General features: G+C 48.6%; 1 protein-coding gene across 2 annotated transcripts in view; it reads left to right on the top strand.

Annotated features, from left to right (window-relative positions):
- The window catches only part of LOXHD1 (lipoxygenase homology PLAT domains 1), a 132999-nt gene that overhangs the window by 68511 nt on the left and 43641 nt on the right, over positions 1 to 20847 (top strand). For both annotated transcript variants that reach the window (XM_037165012.2, XM_037165011.2), the window contains exons 18-26: positions 1740 to 1900; positions 4107 to 4584; positions 5069 to 5223; positions 6553 to 6686; positions 11235 to 11404; positions 12221 to 12325; positions 15757 to 15885; positions 17186 to 17350; positions 20275 to 20456. In XM_037165012.2, coding sequence (XP_037020907.2) covers positions 1740 to 1900; positions 4107 to 4584; positions 5069 to 5223; positions 6553 to 6686; positions 11235 to 11404; positions 12221 to 12325; positions 15757 to 15885; positions 17186 to 17350; positions 20275 to 20456 — 1679 coding nt within the window. The remainder of the gene's footprint in view (positions 1 to 1739; positions 1901 to 4106; positions 4585 to 5068; positions 5224 to 6552; positions 6687 to 11234; positions 11405 to 12220; positions 12326 to 15756; positions 15886 to 17185; positions 17351 to 20274; positions 20457 to 20847) is intronic.

The raw sequence follows: 20847 nt of genomic DNA, 5'->3' as shown, positions 1-20847 counted from the left end.
GGGGTGACTTACATCCTGCCTCCAAGGGGAAGGCTGAGGGGAGAAAATGGGAGCTTCCAGTAGCCTCTGGTACCATGTTTCTGGAAGGGAAGGAGGGCTCATTGTACAGATGGGAAAACTGAGGACTCAAAGGATGAAACCTTTTGTTTTGGGCTAATGGGCAGCAAGTGATTTTATAAGAAATATATATTCTCAGCCCTGGGTGCAAGAGGACAGGGTCCATGTCTTCCCTTGGGAAGACTGGCTGGGGAGGTAAAGCTGTTTAATCGCTCATTTATTAAATAAATATACATCAAATATTTCTCTGAGCCAGCACTGCCCTAGGCTCTGTGGAGGCAGCCATGAGAAAAAAAAAACAGGCAAAATGCAGTCCTTGTGTACTTGACATTCCACCAGAGGAGGCAAACATTAAGTATATGCGACAATACCAAGTAAGACCTGTGGAGAAGGTGAAGCAGTCTGGGGTGTCAGCAAGGGCACAGGGGTGCAGGGCCTTCGTGGACAAGGTGGTGATACCTGTGAATGAAGATGCAGGTCAAGGTGATCTGGCCACCCACTGTACATAATGCAAGAGTCATAGATTCTGGTAGGGCTCAGAGGAACAAGAGGTTATTAGAGGGTCAGAAAGACAGTGGGACCAAAACCTGACACCGGGAACGTCGATTTCCTCACCTCCGCACTTCTACTCCCACCCTGAAATCAACCGCCCAAGGCTTGCTTCCCCAGGAAGCATATCTGAGAAGGGACCCTAATCCAAACTCACCTCGTTCTCTTCCAGAGCCCTTCGTGTCTTTTCATGCCTGTAGGTTGCTTGAGGACTGTGTGCAAAATCAGCTCCTTTTCTCTTTTTATGAACTAGACCTTGATCTCCATCAGGGTAATATAAGTACTAGTTAACAACAGAAAAATAAAAAGCAATAGTTCCCTTCCTATACCATCCCTCTTCTTCAGGGGTAACAACTTGTAAATTACTTTAGCTTTTTCTTCGGAAATTCATCTCCATATTTTAAACAATGTGCTTATCAGTTTCTTGATTTTTCAGTCACAGACATTAACTGTTGACTTACTCCTATGGAAGAGGAGGCTTTAGTTCTCTTAACCCATGTGCGTGTGCAAGCATGCGAGTGCCCACCAACTCACTTCTCCTTCCAATCTTCAATAAAATTAAATCAATGATCAATTTTTACATGATCGTGACTATGCCAATATTATTCACTGCTGAGTTACCTACTGTGTGATGGTGGCATTTCATCTTGTGTAGAACTTTCTGGATTTTTCTCTGGAGTTAGTGATTGCCTCACTTTTTCCATTTGTATAGTTTTCTGTATACACACCTTTATTTCTACACGCCCACGTATATGCCCACCTATTTGTAGAAGTGCGCTAGGACTGCCATAACAACATAGCACAGACTAGGTGACTTAAACAACAGAAATTTATCTTCTCATAGTTCTAATCAAGGTGTCAGGAGGTTGGGTTTCTTGCAAGGCCTTTCTCCTTGACCTGCAGGTGTCTGCCTTCTCTCTGTGTGTGCGTGGTCTCTCCTCTGTGCGTGGGCATGTTGGTGTCCTAGTGTTCTCCTAAAAAGACACCAGCCATGCTGAACATTGATGAGGGGATTCGATGAGATAGTGGAGCACCAGATACATGGCACAAGCATGGGAAGTATTTTTTTTGTTACTATCATTGCTGTTGTTTTGATTACCAAATGTCCCATTTCTCCCCGTATGCACACCCAGTGGTCCACTATGAGGTTGAGGTTTGGACAGGGGATGTGGGCGGTGCAACCACCACTGCCCGAGTCTACGTGCAGATCTATGGCGAGAAAGGCAAGACCGAAGTGCTCTTCCTGTCCAGCCGCTCACGGATCTTTGAGCGAGCGTCTAAGGACATTTTCCAGGTATGTGTGGATAAGGCGGCAGCGGTGCCCACAGAGGGCCTGCTGAATGCCATAAAGTGAAGGGATTGAACAGGATCTCTCTGGCTTTTTATTAGGATCACCTGGAGAGCTTCAAGAAAAAAAATATGGCCCTTGCCCCAATTAGTTAAGTGAGAAATTTCTGGGGATGCTCCAAACAGCTCTGCTAATACAAACGTGCTACCGATTCTGAGAACCTCTGGAGTAGATACATCTAACTTAATAGAATATGGCACTTGGCCCCGGGTCACTGCCCTTGCTCCAGGCTCTGTGGCCTCGGACTCTATAGCTCTGTTGGCCTGTAGGCAGGGCCATGCTTCCCAGGCAGGACACTGGTGAGCCGTGGGGTCTCCTGGCAGTGCTTGGAGTGCCCTGGGCCTCAACACACCCCTTTGAGTAGAAGAGAAAAAGAGAGGAGGACATGGGCGTATTGTTGGCAGGGGAGGAGGATACAAGGATGGCACCCACTGGGGGCCCATGCATGTTTGATATGAGACATGAGTGTGTGTGTGTATATGCGTGTGTGTAGGGAGCATGTTCAAGCTGGTGCCCTGTGTGTGCTGTGTGACACAAGCAGCTGTGCCCTCAGCAAGAAGTCCTAAGCCAGCGCCCAGTAGAGGAGGGCGCTGGGCCAGGCTGCAGCTGTAGAGAGCGCTCGTGCTGGATGGGGCCTCGTGGAGCACCGCCCCTGCAGGCACTGCTGAGGGGCGGGGGCCCTAGCCATGCACCTCTCTGAGCCGGAGATCCTTCATCAGTTCAAACCTAGCTCTATAGTGCTGCCCTGGAAGAATCAAAATGGTCACTGTCAGGGAAAGTGTGTAGGAAACTGTGGCCAGTCATGGAGAGGGCACAGAGTGGCATATCTGGACTCCAACCAGCTGGCTGGATGTGGTGCGTGGGTTCGAGGCGGGTAAGGGAGTGGGGAGGGCAAGTGGGGCTGCCTGGGGGGCTGGTCACAGGGATGCTGTGACCTGGGAAATGCCGGAGGAGGGACTCAGGGTGTAGACCCCATCTCCTAAGTACCTGAGGAGAAGAAATTCCTCTTTCCCGGGGATCCTGGCCTCCCTTTGGTCTGGTGATTTTCTCACAAAGATGGTTTTGGCCACACTGTGTCTTCATGAATCTGAAGACCTGAGTTCTCATTTGGGTCTGGACTAAAATGATGGGACACTGAGCAACTCCTGGGATGGCCATGGGCCTTCATTTCCCCAGCACACAATGGGGAGAACTGGTGAGACGGCTTTGAGGAATGTCAAACACCCAGAAGAGGGCCCATCAGAATGATGTGGCCCCAAAAGAGTGGCTTTACTGGCAGGGGCTCCATTTCAGCCTCCTGAGACCCCCTGAGCTTTTCAGAGGCCAGGCCTCACCTCACTGTGAGGCCAAGAATTAAATAGAAGGCCTAGAAGCTGATTCCCTGAAGGAAAACTGTACTCATCCCGATGCCCTTTGAATCAGCCTGTGCTTGGCCCAGTGGGGGACAGATGCAAAAGTAGAGCCCCTGCTCTTAGGAATACTCACAGGAGTGGGCAGACACCAGCTTACCTGGACAGAGAGGAAATCCAGGCCAGGACCTCCTGAGGCCTCTGAAAGCATGAGTTGCATTTTTTTCACAAATAACACTTTTTTTTTGCTATTGCAAAAGTTATATATGATTAATCCTGAAAAATTTAAGAGAGCAGATCACAGAAAAGCACCAGCTAACAAAAAAGTAATAATAATGCTCAAGAGTCTGAATGAGCAGTTTTAAGATAGAGGTGGAGGACGGAATTAAGGCCTTCTGGGAGAGGGGGCTGCATGAATGAGAATGTGGAAATAGGAGTAATAGAACTGAGTGTGACGTGCATGGTTAGTGTGTGTGGGTATGTGTGTTTGGGGGAGACGGAGAGGGAGAGAGAGAAGGAAAGAGAAGAGAGGAAAGCAGCAGGGACATCATCTTGACCACCACAGGGGCTTAGGAGGAATAAACTTGGTGGAAGGTGGGGCTGGCAAGATAGATGTCCTGGAGGGTGGGCCGGGAAACCAGGCTGGATGTGCAGGGGAGAGGCTGCTGGGGGGAAGCTTTTGAGCTCGGGGACCCTGAGCCTCTCCATCCTGTGGCTCCACACACAAGCTGGTGCCTGGCTGTGCAGGGAAGGTAGGGAGGGAGCCGGGGGCCACCCCAGCCACTGCCCTGCACTTTGCACAGCTCGAGGCGGCTGACGTGGGGGAGGTCTTCAAGATCCGGCTGGGACACACTGGCGAGGGCTTCTCGCCCAGCTGGTTTGTGGACATGCTGTGGCTGCGGCACCTGGTGGTACAGGAGGTGGAGCTCACACCCGAGGAGGAGGCCTTGAAGAAGAAGGAGGAGAACAAGCTGCGGCAGCAGCTCAAGAAAGAGTGGCTGAAGGCCAAGCTGCAGAGGAAGATGAAGAAGAAGAAGAAGAAGGGCAGTGATGAGGAAGATGAGGGGGAGGAAGAGGAGGAGTCCTCATCGGAGGAGTCCTCATCTGAAGAGGAGGAGGAGGAGGAGACGGAGGAGGAGGAGGAAGAGGAGGAGTTCGGGCCAGGGATGCAGGAGGTGATTGAGCAGTACAAGTTTCCTGTCAACCGCTGGCTGGCCTGGGGCAAGGAAGACGGCGAAATTGTCCTGGAGCTGGCGCCTTCTGGCGGGTCGGGTCCTCAGCGTAAGCCTGAGCAGGGGTCAGACAGTTCTCTGAAGGGAGTCCAGGGATGGGGGCGGCGCCTGGGCTCTCCTCTCACATGGAAGCCCCATAGGTGGGCACCCATCATAGTTTCCTAATAGCTCTCCCGACATGTGTCTTCAGTGACTCCAAGGGCAGTTCCTGCCTGGGGTTGACATTGTGCTTGTCCCAAGGCTCTCAGGAGGAGTGGATGACTTAGGAGGAGCCCTGATATAACTTAGTGTTGGGGACAGAAGGCAGGAGGGCTGCTGAGGGTGAATTTTCCCAAGACTCACAACCTCTTGGGCTTTATGGCAAAAATGTCTTGGGTAGGGAGGAGGGGCAGATTCAGTTCCAGGTTAGTGAAGCTGTGCAGGTGTCTGAAGATACTTCCTGTGTCTTCCCTCAACCTGGAGCCTAGAGGCTGAGCCTCAGGTCCACTCAGAGGCCCGGATGTCCTCAGTGCTGTGTCTTTCTCTGTCTGCAGTCAACACCTATGAAGTCCAGGTGATCACAGGGAATGTAGCCAATGCTGGCACCAGTGCCAATGTCTACGTGACCATCTACGGGGAGGAGTACGGGGACACGGGTGAGCGGCCGTTGAGGAAGTCAGACAAGAGCAGCAAGTTTCAGCCGGGGCAGGTATGGTATGGGCTTTCTGGCCCTTGGGCGGGTGGTTGGGATTCAGTTGGAGGGAGCCCTCTGGTGATTTCCAAGGCCACCCAACCCACAGTGACTGTTGGGTCTGGCAGCGAGCTTTGCTCAACCCGGCCAGGTTCATGGAAGTGTCTCCTCTGTAAGAACCAATGTTTCTGGTGGGGAATGTGAGAAAGGCACAGGTGAGGGTCCAGCTCCCTGAAGCCCAAGGGAACTCACTGGAGGTAGTATAGGCAGCCGACACTCAGGGGCTCAGTGGGTGGAGCAGAGGTTCAAGGAGGAAGTGCTGGCCGTCAGATGGTGCTTTGGGGAGGGAAAGGAGAGACGCAAAGGGCCTTGCTGGGTGAGTGTGGGGTAGATATGTAGGTGCTCTAAGATGGCATGACCGAGATGTCGGGGTAGAAATGTGGCAGGCCAGTTTGAGGACAGTGAGTCTTCCTGCAGGGCTGTGGTTAATGCTGAGCCATGGAGGATGCTGCTCCTGGGAAGCCTGATGAAAGCAACTTAAGGGGCAGGGGGCGGGGATAAGGGCCTTGAAAGGCAGCTGAGAACCCTGAACTGTGTCCTGAGGCAGTAGACGCCACTGAAGCTTTTGAGCATTGAAAGAAATGCACCTGCCTCCCTCTTCACCAGGTAGCGGGAAAAGCATGGAAACGCAGCCGTCATCCTTGTCTTTAGACATTGCAGAACATCGTCTGGCTAGCACACTCTCTTCTCACCTTTCCCATTCCTGCCCCATCTTAAAGCCAGATTCCCTCACCAACACAGGCGGAGAGAGAGGGGTATCAAATCCATTAAAATACTTCTGGCCTCCTCACTTGGTTTATTTCAGAGATCCCCAATTCTCCTTTTAACACTCCCTTCCTATGACTTGAGAATCATGGTTTATCTTTGTTTCAGTACTTTCCTTAAAAAGTTACAGCTAAGAAGTTCTCATTCACGTATCGGGTCCAAGTATGGTCTGTCTCCTGCTTCCCCCAGTGTGTGTACACCTGCCGTGCACATTCTGTCTTCCCACCTCAGCAGGGAGCAAGTCCAGTTCTGTTTCTGTCTATCATTTTGAATTTACACATCGGCTCATAGCAGGTCCTTAATTAAAATTGGCAGTTGAAGAAGTTTATGCACACATGTGCACACGCAGCACACACCCAAGCTCTCCCCCACCCCCTGGCACACAACACATCTCACATTACAAATCTGGGTGTTCCTCACTGGTTTGGGTCTTAAATCAGCCCAGGTTCTGGGAGGGTGAAGCAGATGGTGAGGTGGGGAGGCAGAAGCTACGCTTCTGAGTGCTACCCTGGCCCTTCCCAGACAGACACCTTCATCGTCAACGCCATTGACCTGGGGCCCCTGACCAAGATTCGGATTCGCCATGACAACTCAGGCAACAAAGCAGGCTGGTTCCTGGAGAGAGTAGACATCACCGACACAAACAACGAGACCACGTGAGTGGGGCTGGAGGGGAAGAAGAGGGGGCCATGCCTGCCCCTGAGATGGTCTTAGAATGAGGGCTGATCATGCGGTGGCTGTGACGCCTGAGGGTGGGAGTGGTGGGGGAGGGTGTAACATAGGTTTGGTGCAGTAGCTGGCTAGGCGGGCACTGTCTCCCTCCCTTTTCTCTCACTGGGCAGCCCCCTGGGAGCTCCTGGCCCTAGAAGGGAACAAAGAGTCTGGTGCAACATCCAGTCCCTGACACCCACCAACTCAGAGGGTTGGGTCTTCCCCCCAGAGCTTTCCTGCCCACTCTCCATGACCAGATGTAGTTGCCCAATAAGTCTTTCCATGGGTGAAGTGGCATCCAGTACGTTGTTTGCTTTAGACCAGGGACAAGCAAGCTTTTCCTGTACAGGCTGGGTACCAAACATTTGAGGCCTGGGGCCATTTGGTCTCTGTCACAACTACTCTACTTGACCTTGGCAGAGGGAAAGCAGCTACAGGTGATGCCTAAGTGAGTGGATCTGGCTGTATTCCTGTAAAACTTGATGGTCATCAAAGCTTGAATTTCATGTAATTTTCACATGTCGCGAAATGTTTTTTTAATATTTATTTATTTATCTTTAGAGGGGAAGGGAAGGAGAGAGAGGGAGAGAAATATCAATGTGTGGTTGCCTCTCATGTGTTCCCTGCAGGGAACTGGCCGGCAACCCAGGCATGTGTCCTGACTGGGAATCGAACCGAGATACTTTGGTCTGCAGGCCCATGATCAATCCACTGAGCTACACCAGCCAGGGCTGCAAAATGTTTTTAAGATGGTTTTTCAATTGTTTAAAAATGTGAAATTATGCTTAGCTTGTGGGATGTAGCAGGTGGTGGGCAGATTGGCCCACAGGCCTCAATTTGCTGCACCTGCTCAGGAGTTACAGCTCCAACCAGAAGCTGGGCTGGGAAGGGGGTACCGTTGTCCTGATGGGTGAAGGGATTGCCCCCAGAGGAAGTCAAACTGTAGCCCCAGAATCAAACTGTGTCTGAATCAGGACCAGAACTCCAGACCATCCATGATGAACCTTGTTATATTTCTACCATTAGGCCACATTGCCTCTTGGGCAATAGGCATGACAGAGGCCCTGAGATGGGGTGGGGATTGTGCGGGAGACAGAGGGGGAAGCAGGAAAGACCCTAAGTCAGTGCTGCAGAGCTGTCCAGGGCTTGCTGGTGCCTGGAATGTAGTGGGCGCTCCATAAATATGTATTTGTTGAATTAAACAACTTCTTGACCTGTATGCCGGTGTCTCTTGGAACATGCCTTCTTCTTGGGCTCCCCTCTAGGCAGGCAGGGCAGGGGGTGACCAGGCTCACCCTACCTCTGACCTCCATCCTGCCCCACCAACCCAAGAGGTTGCTTCAGGTGGGGACTCTGAGGCACAGCTCACGCATGGCCTGATACTCCCATGAGGCCATCATGATGCTGCCAAAGAGCCATGACATCCACGTGTCTGGGACCTGGGGTCCTGATTTGGGGCAGGTCCAGAGGACCTCACCGAGTCACCCTGGATGAGTTGCTCCATCTTCATGGGCTTTCATTTGCTCTTCTGATAAATGGGCTTAAGGATGCCAGCCCAGCTTACTTCTCAAGATGTTCTGAAGATCTGAGGCATTTAAGCTGAAAATGTAGTGTTGCAAGGACACGGACAAACTGTGAACATCGCTGCTTCCCCTTGCAGCTTTGTTAGGGCCAGTTTAGGCTGTTCCATTGATTTAGCATTTTTGGGTCAGCCCAACAGTTTTTAAATTATTGTAGCCTTAGAATCTATTTTAATTTTTTTATCCTTACCCCTGAGGACATTTTTTTCATTGCTTTCAGAAAGAGAGAAAGAGAGGGAGGAGAGAGAGAGGTGGAGAGAGAGAGACACGCACAGAGAAACACTGATGTAAGAGGGAAACATTAACTGTTGCCTTTTTGTATTCACGCCCCAACTGGGGATTGAACCTGATACCTGGGTATGTGCCCTGACTGGGAATTGAACCCATGACCCTTCAGTCTATGCAACAAACACTCCAACCAACTGAACCACACCAGCCAGGTCTATAATCTACTTTAATACCTGTCACTGCTTGGTCTCTTTTATTATGGTTTAAAAATATTAGCTATCCTTGCCTTTTTATATCAAGACATTAAGTGACTTGAAAAAAAAAAGTCCTAATGGAATTTTGATCATTATACCATTAAATGTACGTGTGGAGAACTTCATATTTAGAATATTAAGTGCTACCCCCAAGGCACACATTTGCATTCCCCAAGAATTCCTTTAGGTATCTCAGTGATGCTTTACAATTTTCTGCACTGAGCTGCTACACACTTCTGTTAAGTTTAAGGCCAAGTATGTTATATTTTTATCACCCTTGTGAGTGGAACCTCCTCGTTACCCACCTCTCTGCCCCCCTCCTTGTCTCCTTCTCCTTTCTCCCTCTACTCGTTGCCCCCCTCATCTCCTCCTTTTCCTCACCATCCCTTCTTGCTGATGTTGTGTTTGCATGTCTCCGTTTCCTTGGTTTTGAACAACACTAAGGGCTCTGTGATGAGCCGCCTCCAGCCATCTGCAAGCTGAGAGGGACTCTGAGCAAAGCCTGCTCTGAGAAACAGACAAAATTATGAAAGTTCAAGGCCAAAAATCAGAGTAGCCAATCTCCTTTATTTTGGAGAGGCACCATCTTCCTTGACAGTGCCTTGAGCCTCCCATGACCTTGATTAGCTCAGGATAAGTGAACACTGACTGCCCCAGACCCAGTCACCTCCCTCCATGTGAATTGGATGTCCTTGCCCCTCTTTGCCCCTCACATCCCACCCCCAGTCCGTCACCCACTTCCTCCTTCAGAAGGAAGGAGGTGTCCTTGCCCATCCCCAATCTGTCACCCACTTCCTTCTTCAGAAGAACATGGTCAAACCCCTGTCTTCCATCAAAGCCTCTGCACTGGTCCCGCTGCATCCCCCAGGACCTCCTATTTATTATCTACAGCAGGTCAGCCCTCAGGGTCACGCCCCTGCTCTGCTCAACTACCCGCCGAGGCTCCCTTTCACTCAGGGTAAGAGCCAGAGCACTTCCGGTGGCTTCCCAGTGTCCCCTTTTTATCTCTCAGTCCTGGTTCCCTCTGGCTCACTCCTTGCTGTGCCTTAAGCCCAAAAGACATGGTCCCGCCTCAGCGCCTTCCCATGTGCCCTCTTCCTGGCACTGCTTCCCCCAGTGGCTCACTCACATACTTTCTCTACATAGGTCTCTGCTCAGGGGTCACCTGCTCAGCGAAGCCCCAGCCCCACCCCTGGGCCGTTTATTCTTCTTCCTCTATTTTTTTTCCATCTCACTTATCTATCATGTGACCATAATAAACTGCCCTATTTGGTCATTGTTTCTCTCCCCACAATAGAAAAGAAGGTCTGGGCATGAGGCAGTGACTTCATCTGTTTTGCTTATTGCTGTGTCCTCCCTAGTACTTAGAAGAGAGCCTGGCACATAATAGGCATACTATAAATACTTGCTAAATCAATTAATGAATAAAAGTTATGCTTGGTGCACTGAGTCATTCATTAATTCAACACACACATGCCATGCTAAGGGCCGGGGTGAGACAGCTCTGACTCCACCTTTAATATTAGCCGGGGAAAGCCGGACGGTCCAGGAGGCAGATGTGTTGCCTTTGATTCTTTTCCCTCGCACTCTCAATGTGTGGGGCTTCGGGGGGGGGTCACTCTGAACCTCGCTTTTTCAGGTAAGCAGTGATCCGCATTTTACAGCAAGTACAGCCCAATATTGAGTAAGACATATTTATAATACTAAAACATGATTCACTGCTTACTAAAATTCAAATTTAACTTGGAGTCCTGGGATTTTATTGGTTGAGTCTGGCAACTCTAACAGAGAGGTAAAGAAACTTGTTCAGAGTTCCATGACTATAAGCCAGGATGCGAACCCAGTCTAGCTCCAGAGGGAAGTCCTTTGTGACCCCACCCTGCTGCTTCTCCCAGGCCTGGTCTGTCTTCCTTCCACCCAGGTACCTCCAGTGGCCTCTGTACTAGGGAGTCTAACTCAGTCCTCCCTTCCTCTGGTGTGCCAGCTCCTTGGCCACACGCTTTGTACCTTCCAAAAGCAAAATTGGGTCGTTTCATTAAAATTCCACTCTTACGTGTTGGGTACCTTCTATGTGTGACCCCCTCTGCTGAAGTACTTCTGGCTGATTTGTTAGCTCCAGAAAGGCTGGCAACAGCCCCTGCAAGTCCCTCTTACTCTAGATACATCCAATATGACCCTGATTGAGTGTCTGCTATGCGGCTCTAGGCTCTTTTCAGTGGGTTGTCTGCAGACTTGTCCCCACGTCTGTTCTCTGTTCAAGGCAAGTGTCACTACTGGGCCCATTCCAGCTGGGATGGGAGGACAGTGCCCTGGAGGGCAGGCAGGGAAGTATTAGGACCCCTGAGGGCCTCACTTCTCAGCCCATGACTACTCCTTCATGAGACCTTTCCAAGAGACTTTGTCAACCTCTCCTCATTCCCCACTGCCACAGGTACTACTTTCCATGCCAGCGCTGGCTGTCAGTGGAGGAGGATGATGGCCAGCTGTCCAGGGAGCTGTTGTCAGTGGATGAGTCCTATGTGCTGCCACCGGAGGAGGACGACGAGGGTGGGGGTGGTGGTGACAACAACCCCCTCGACAACATGGGCCTGGAGCAGAAAGGTTTCCTCGACTAGGGCTGATGTCTTCCCACCAGCCACCCTCCCCTCTGCTTCTCCCTCATCCTAGGTCTCCATCTCCTCTCTCTTCTATGAGCTCTGGCTACCCCTTCCTCTGGCTTTCTATCTGTACTGTCCCTCATTCCTCCATGGCAAGAATGGGGAGGTGGGGGAGCATATTCCCACGTCTAGCATAAGGCTGAGTATATACTGTACACAGCTTGGGACAGGATGGGATGGGATGGGATGGAATAGAATGGGGTGGAATAGAATAGAATAAAATGGAATCGAATAAAATGAATAGAATAATGACTAGAATAGAACAGATTGTACCTTGTTCTGACTTAGCCTTGTATATAGGCTTGTATAGAGGCTATGTGCTTAGCCTCTCCCTTCTAAGCACATAAGAGGCTCTCAACACATTTTTGTCAAAAGAAAGAGTGAATTTTCCAGAGTTCTATGATACTTGTGCTCCCTTCCTTGAAACACAAATCCCTAAAAGTCTTCCAAACCTGGAGGAATCAAACTGGGGTTCTTGGGTGGTAAGCCCCTGACCCTCAGTCCCCCTAAGTCTCCCCTAAGCATCCTGCAAGTGTACTGGTTGAGGGCCTCCTGCGTGAGTTGGAGGTGGGGGAGACCTCATCTCTGCCTTCAGGAAGTGTCTAGGCTAAAGCCAACTGCAGATCAATACATCCTGCAAGTAAAGCAACTCATAGAAATGGTCACCATGGACATAGAAATATACTTAGTACGTTTTCTCTCTCCTTTCTTCACGGGAGGAGCAATCTACCACTCACTTCTCCACACTCCTCTCTTGCAGATAAATCGACCACATTCTCAGTGACCATAAAGACTGGAGACAAGAAGAATGCGGGTACGGATGCCAATGTCTTCATAACGCTCTTTGGCACAGAAGACGACACTGGTAAGAAAACAGTGCAATTCTGAGGTTCACTCATATTGTCCCCAGGGAGCCCGGAAGACTCAGCAGAACATTCCAAGGAAATCCTGGTTGTCTGTCTGTCTGTCTCTCTCCTTAAAAAAATCACTTTAACAATTCCCTTTTATGGTTTTGTTTTATTTTATTTTATCATGAGATGAACACTTAACACGAGATCTATCCTCTTAAAGTGTGCATGCACAAAACACTATTGTTGGCTATAGGCATGTGTGGTATGGCAGATCTCTCACTGAACTGAAACTTTATGCCTGTTGATTAATAATTCTTCATCCTCCACCCCTACTCCCCAGCTTCTGGTAAACACCACTCCAGTCCTTGATTTTATGAATTTAACTATTTGGGACACCTCATAGAAGTGCAATTATGGTGTATTTATTTTCCATGTCTGACTTACTTTACTTAATGCAACGTCCTTAAAGACCATCTACGTTGTTGCACAGGGCAGAATGTCCTTTTAAAAGGCTGAATAGTATTCTATTGTGTGTGTACACCACATTTTCTTTATCCACTCACCTCTCAGTGGACATTCAGATTTTTTCCCACATCTTAGCTACTGTGAACAGTGCTGTGATAAGCAATGGGAGTGCTAATATCTTTTCAAGACCCTGGTTTCAATTCTTTTGGATCTAGACCCAGAAGAGGGATTGCTGGATTTTCTATTTTTAATTTTTTGAGGAACTTTCATGCTCTGTTCCATAGCAACTGTACCATTTGCATTCCCACAATTGTGTGCAAAGTTTCCCGCATCCTTACCAGCACATTGCCTTTGTTTTACAGCAACCTTCCTGCCAAACATGAGGTGTGATCTCATTGTGGTTTTGATTCGCATTTACCTAATGATTAGTGACAATGAGCACTTTTTCATATACCGTTGACTGTGTGTATGTCTTCTTTGGAGAATTGTCAATAGCCCAGTTTTAAATTTGGGTAATTTGTTTTTTGCTATTAAATTGTAGGAGTTTCTTATATATTTTGGAGATTCACCCCTTATCTGACATACAGTTTGCAAATATATTCTCCTGTTCTATAGGTTGCCTTTTTACTCTGTTAATAATTTTTTAGACTTTTTTTTGAAACATTTTAGTCTGATGTAGTTCTACTTGTTTATTTTAGTTTTTGTTATCTGGACCTTTGGTGTCATAACCATGAAATTACTGCCAAGGCCAATGTCATGAAGCTTTCGCCCTGTTTTCCTGTTAGAGTGTTACAATTAGTTTCAAGGTTTATGTTTATGTCTTTAATCCATTTTGAATCGACTTTTTCGTATGGTGTAAAATAAGGACCCAAATGAATTTTTTAATGTGTGAATATTCCATTTTCCCAGCACCATTTATCAGATGGATTGTCCTTTTCTCATTGTATATTCTTCCATGACTCTGACTCATGACAGATTGTGCACAAAACTAGCCTCATCAGAGGAAGGCAGTTCCTTTTTTAAGTCTCTGTGTGAGGTGACTTTGGGTCCTCAGGTGGCGAGTGCTGTTTTCTTTGGAAATTCTTCCTAAACCTTCCAAAGGCAGTCCTGCGCACTGCAGGGCCAGTGAGCCCCTGCCCTCTCGGCCATCCTCTTGCTGCCTCTAGGGCCCTGGATGCACGTGAGAGCCATGTGAGTCCTCTTCCTTCTGGAGTCCTCGTCCAGGTAATGGTGATGGATCCTGTGGTCCATCGTTTTGCACGTCTTTCTTAAAGTTTTTACTGTTTCTCATGTCCTCCCTGGAGACAGCACTCTATTTGCCTTTTAAAAGCATAATGAAGGGGCTCCCCACTCCAAACAGTGGGTGGTCTCTTCCCCACGACTTCTGCCAGCTTTCTTCTGTTCTAACAGTAGAGGTGACCCTAACTCTAACTCCACCTCAATAAGAAAAGCCAGTGGGGTCCAGGCTACTCTCAATCTGAGATGCACAGGGAATTTGAAGTCATTTGGTGGGTGGGGAGGGGGCCTCTGCCCAGGTACTCAGACAAGGTGACATTTAGTGCTACAGTCAGCCATCCACTTGCGCTACCTGTCCAGCCATTCTGTGTGAGCTCAGAGACATTCAGTCCCTCAAGTAATCATCAAGTATTTGCTTAAAACTCTGTGGATCCAGAGTCTTGTGCCAAGCATCACTGAATAATGAAAGGACCTACCTACGTTCTTAGGGGGCTCATATTCTAATACAATGATGTGGTGGTAGAGTGTGAACTCAAGCTTGACTGATGGGGTTACATTCTGCTATAACACTCACTATCTCTGTGACCTTGGGAAAGTTGCTTCCCCTCTCTGTGCCTTAGCTTTCCCCATTTGTAAAATGGATAGTAAACCAGGATGTGTCTCATAGAGTTGCAGATTCAATGAAATTGAACCCATAAAACATTTGAGACAAAATGATGCTCATAAACACTTATTTTATTATTTAATAGGTTAGATAATGTATAGTGAATAAATTAGGTCATAACTTATAAATATATGTCATTACGATAGATCTAGAACCATGGGCCCTGGTATCAAAGATCTCTAACAACTGCTTTTATTTGCCAAGGGACTTTTACATGTCAGGACCGCTCTTGAGCACTCAATAGTTGTCATCTTATTAAGCCCTCACAGTGACTCCATGAGAAGGCACCAAACCACCCCTTTTGACACTTGAGGAAACCAAGTCTCAGAGAATTGAGTAATTTGCCCAAGGCCACCCAGATGTTCACTGACAAAATCAGGCATTGAACCAAGGTCTGTCTGATTCTGGTGCACTGCCCTGAGTGTCAGAAGACTTTCTACTTAGGGTGGACTCAGAGCTAGGACTCACGGGGTGAGGAAACTTGAAGAGAATGTAGTGCATACTGAGATAGGCGGGGATGGCAATGGCATTGAGACCACCTCAAATTTCAGACTGATGCCACAGCCAAGGTCCCAGAATAGACTGCACATGTGAGATGGCTGGTGGGGGGCATCGGAAGTCATCTGTCCACTGTTATCTATAGAAGAGTCTCCAGAGAATTCCCACATGCCCCATCCTTCAGGGGAGCCCGGGGAGCATGGAGAGGGTGCCTTAGTCATGGGCTCCCTCCCCGCATGTAGAAACATGAGGATTATGAAAGCAGAGCTGACATTGACCTAGGGCCCCACCACCTTCTCCTGGATGATCTTGGATAAGGCACTTAGCCTCTTGGTGTGTCTCCTTTTCTTCAGATGCAAATTGGAAGTAACAATACATACCTCAGAGGGTTATGGCAGAGCTCAATAAAAAGACACACACCACAATAAAACATGCCAAAGGCACCCAGTGGATGGTAATTGCACAGTCTAAAATTGGTAAAAATTCAAAATTTGGTCATGAGGAAAGACTAAATGGGGTGGGCACTCTAGGCTTAAAAGTCCTCAGGGCCAGCCAGTCATGTTGAGGTCTTTTGGTCGGTAGGAATGAGCCTCCTGAAATCCTCCAAGGTCAACAGTGACAAGTTTGAGAGGGACAGCATCGACATCTTCACTGTGGAGGCGCTGGGCCTGGGAGATCTATGGAAAGTCAGGATCGGCCATGACAACTCAGGTCTGGCTTCCCTCCCCTCTGTTTCCTGCTTAAAGACCACAGACAGGTCCCACGGGGTGTCTGGGAATGAATCTGGGGGAAACTTGGATGTCATCTGCCTTCCATAATGACATAACTTCCTATATCCCTTTAGCCCAGAGGAGCCCTGGCTGCACCTGGAGATTCTGATCTAATTGGGGCGGGGCTTGGGCACTGGTGGTTTTAAAAGCTTTCTTTAGTCCTGACTGGTGTGGCTCAGTTGGTTGAGTGTTGTACTACAAAGCAAAAAGGTGTCGGTTGGATTCCCAGTCAGGGCACACACCTGAGTCATGGGCCAGTCCCCCTGCGGGGGCATACAAAAGGCAACCAATCAATTTCTCTTGCATATCAATGTTTGTTTCCTTCTCTTTCTCCCCCCTTCCCCTCCCTCTAAAAATAAATAAATAAAATCTTTTAAACAAGATTTTCCCTAAGCCTCCAACCCCAGTAATTTTATTGTGCAGTCAGATTTGAGAATACCTGACCTCGCTCAGTTGTTCTCAAATCTGAGTGTGTATCAGAACCATCTGGGGAACTTATTAAAACATAAGTCTCTAGGTCCCATCTCCAGAGTCTTTGGCTGGTCTGGGTGGGACACAAGAGTTTTTATTTCTTACAAGTGATGCTGAGGCTGCTGGTCTGGGGACCCCATTTTGAGAACCACTGATGTAGCCAATCCTTTCTAGAGCCCACTGACCCTACTGCCAAAGGGTGTGCCCAAGTTTGCTCTTTCTCAGTAAAATGGGGCTCCTTGGCTTGGTCTTCAAACCTTGTCTTCTAAGCCGACAGAAGGAAGCCCTCCTCCCAGTGCCTGGGACTGAGTAAATGGGTTCTCTGCTTGGCTTCCAGTGCCTTTTTAAGCTTGGGCACTCCTTTTCCCAGGAAGAAACATCAATTCTTCACTGATTTCCCTTCCACTCATGAATCACAAACTGAGGCAGGGAGCTGGGAGTGTCATCCCTGCAGGGGGAAATTGTGAAGTCCTTGTTAACAGTCTCTCTTTGGCACCTCTGGGCTTCCTGTTTGGAGTGCCTTCCACCCTGGACTGTTTCCTTGCTTTCCTCCCCTCAGACTGCCCTCCTGCCATGCCCTCTGGTGTCCGTGGGTGCGTGTTTTTACAGGAATCATTTTAGCAATGCCGTAAGCGAAAAGAAGACATATTCACTGTGGAGTTTTAGGCATGAGCTGATGAGTAGGGGAGGATGCTCGGAGTCCCTGCGGCTACCCATAGGAAGCCACCCCGTAGAAGTCCTTGATGGGTCTGTGTCTGCTCTCCCTCCAGGCAAGGCTCCCGGCTGGTTCCTAGACTGGATAGAGGTGGACGCCCCGTCTCTTGGAAAGTGCATGACGTTCCCCTGTGGCCGCTGGCTAGCCAAGAATGAAGATGATGGGGCCATTGTCAGGGACCTCTTCCATGAGGAGCTTCAGACGAGGCTGTACACGCCATGTAGGAACCACACACAACCAGCATGGCCCTGTTTCCAGACCCCGTTACCCACCGCCGCTACTGTGCTCTGATCCCTCCTCCAGTGTCCACTCCGGGCCAGGTCCCGCTTAGAGACTTGGGTCTCAAGTTCCTTTCCCAAATTCCCTGCTCCCTGTGCAGGCTGTGGGCTGAGCCCTGGCCCCAGGAAAGAAAATATGGAACTTATTCCAAACTCCACCCCAAACTAGCTGGTGACAGCAGCTAGAGCCTGGCCTTTCTGGGGCTCAGTTTCTTCATCTGTAAGACAGAGATATTAAAGCAGATGGGTTGTAAGACCCAAAGGAAGAAAGATAAGGGTCTCACTGTGAGGTATCATTATCAGTGCTGTCACCTGTCCATATTCTAGTCGTTAAAAAGCCAGAGAAATCCCCACGATAAAGTTTTATCCTGAGTGGGAGACAAATGGAAAAGAAGGCAAACCTAATTTCTTTTACCTGCTAAAGGGCAAGAGGAAGGGGAATAACTGGGTGACATTTTGATACTTCCCTTCCACTATCATCATCAGAAAGTATGTATTAAATATTTCTATACATACAGGAAAATACTAGGTACTGGGACTCAAACTGAGGTCAACTGAGCTATAAAAATCTGTCTGAATATACTAAAATCTGAACTAAACCCAGAGAGTGCAGTTTCTTTTAAACCAAATAATTAGCTATATCAAAATATTTTCCCCAAACTACTCACACTTACTATAAATCAGTGAACAAAAAAATTTTTTTTTTGCCTACAGCAGTTAAACTGGCCATGACCAGATCATCCAAATACTTTTCAGTTCAAAGCCTAAAATAAAGTGACATTTTCTTCCAGTGAGGTCCCTGCATATACAAATCAAATTCTAGTTCCAGCCTCTGCCCCCAGGATTCTCCTGCAGTCACGGACAGACACACTGACCTGACAGACCCACACAGAGCTGGTGGTAGGATTGGGTGGGAACCTTCAGGCCAGAAATACTCATTTCTCCCTTCGTGCCCTAGGTCAGGCCTTGCTCTTCACAGAAAAAATAAAATAAAAAAGGATCTGTATGGCCTGACCTTGAATACATTCAGCAGTTCTAACTTAATATTAAAACTAATCCATCTGCCCTTTGTCTTACACTCACATTTGTCAAAAAAAAAAAAAAAGAGCAGGGCAGAAAAACTTGACTTTCAGACTGCTGAGCTATGGAGGCACCTTCAAAGTGTAGCTCTCCCTGGTTGGGGGGGGGGGCAGCACAGAGAAGAGGCCTCTGCCCCTCAGGACCTGCTTCCCTGATGGGTGAATGTGCTGGGGGCCCGAAGCGCAGGAGCTCCAGGGCCTGGGGAGCTGCGGTCCAGGGACGGTAGGTCACGGGCCCCAGCCGTTATCATCAGGGGCCTAGAAGGACTCAAGGCAGCTTATCAAGATCAACAGAACCACACAGCAGAGGCATATAAATTAGGAAGGGGGCTGTTGTGAGGTCTGAACTTATAGGCTTCCTGGAGGAGGTGGGACGGTGCGTAGATCCCTGAATGTCATGCCATGTCAGGGCTGGGAGGAACCTTAGTCTTCGACCTATGTTCTGAGGATCCCAGGCAGTTGGAATGCGTATCTGAGGGCAGCTTGTGGGAGGAAGAGAAAGGCTGAGAAGGGACAGCCCCTGGTCCCCAATTCATGCCATCCAGAATAGCACCTCGGGTCTAAAAAAGTCAAGGTTTTTTTCCCTGAACATTCTTGATAAATGTATTTATAAGAATTCTGCAGTTAAAGAAACTAAAAACCACAGATCTAGGAAAACTCCATAATTTTATAGGCAAGGAAGCAAAGGTCCAGAGAAGTATCGTCACTTGCCCAAGGACACACAGTAACTCAAATGGCAGCGGCAGAACTAAAAACTAGGAAGAAAATTGGAGCCCAGGCCTAGGGCAATAAGCCCAGACATTTCCAGGGCTTTTTCTACTGCCAGCTAGTCTCAGGAAAGCTCAAATCCATTGCCGGATTCTCTGCTCAAGTCCTCACGGGCAGTAGGCCATGGAGAAAGCCAAGAGCCCTGAGAAGAAGGGACTTTGTGCTGCAGAGAAGATGCCTCTGGCATTACCTGAGAGGCTGGGAGAGCCACACTGTGTTTCCACTTAACCCCCTGGTGAGAGCCCTGTTCGGGACCCTGTGGGACCAGCCATCACCTACATAGTCTGCCCCTCCCTGTGGCTTGTGAGTAGGCAACTGTACTCACCTTCAGATCAAGAGAATAGCACACACGGAGGTTGGTCACACAGGATTTGGTGTCAGATATGCCTGGGTTCAAGTTCAAGTTCTAGCAGTAACCAGCCATATGATGACTGAGGGTAGTCACTTCCCCTCTCTTGGTTTTCTTGTTTGTAAAACTGAGTATGGCAATGCCAACTTCACAGGGTCAACATGAAGGTAAAATGAGATAAGGAGTGTAGAATGCTTAGTATGGGGGCTGGCACCTAGCAAGCACCCAGTGAATGGTAACTACTATTATTACAAATATTATCATTGCAGTTCTACAGTAAGATAACTCTGATAATAAGCAAAGAGCAAATTCCTCCTGTGGAGAAAGTGTGGCCACCCATGGGGTGACTTCTGAAGTGACCCCTTTCAAGGGTCAGAATCACAGGATAGGGTAAATTACCTCTGGAACTGTTCTCTGGGTTTTCAATTTTTTTTTTATTGTGATCCAAGTAAGTATACACATTTATATGCAAATGAGACAAACTGAAATGTCCCAAAACACTCTTACCTCATTATGTGAGGTAACCATGTGAAAGTCCAGGGCCCTGGGCAGCCGCAGCTCCTGAGGAAGGGGTCTGGGGCCCTGGTGCTAGTGAAGAACTTGACCTCTCCCATGTTTGTTTTCCTATTGTCACATCTCCTCTGATTGTCCCTCTGTCCTTCACCTCTAGTTGTCCCTTACGAGATCACCCTCTACACCAGTGATGTCTTTGCTGCTGGGACAAATGCCAACATCTTCATTGTCATCTATGGCTGCGATGGCCTGTGCACCAAGCAGAAATTTCTATGCACCAACAAGAGGGAGCAGAAAATGTTCTTTGAGAGGAAGTCTGCCTCCCGCTTCATTATGGAGGTACGTGGGCTCACTAGGCTACTGGGGGGCCGGGACTTGGAGGGTGAGGGAGACCCAGAAAATCAATGAGGAGATGGAGCCCTGCATCTAGAGCCAGATGCATCTTTCGCTTTGATGGGCTGCTGTTAGTGAGGAAGGTAGGCAGTTCATCAGCCTCTCTGAGCCTCAGCACCTCTGAGAAGCCAGGAGGATGGTGAGCCTCGCTCTGTCCCTCCAGAACTAATGTCAGATCAAAGACCCTAAGGAGTGGATGGAGCTTGGGGAAACTCAAAACACAATTCCCAATCCACTGGGGCCACCTCAGTGCTACGAATGACAGACTCACTCCTTATATACCTTGGTGGCCCCTACTCATCCACCAAGTTATGGCCAAATGACCTGATACAGAACA

This window comes from Artibeus jamaicensis, unplaced genomic scaffold, assembly GCF_021234435.1.
Source record: "Artibeus jamaicensis isolate MK-2021 breed Jamaican fruit bat unplaced genomic scaffold, CSHL_Jam_final contig_354, whole genome shotgun sequence".
Classification (NCBI taxonomy): domain Eukaryota; kingdom Metazoa; phylum Chordata; class Mammalia; order Chiroptera; family Phyllostomidae; genus Artibeus; species Artibeus jamaicensis.
The sequence above is the reverse complement of the archived record's forward strand: the minus strand, read 5'-3'. Positions and strand labels throughout refer to the sequence as shown.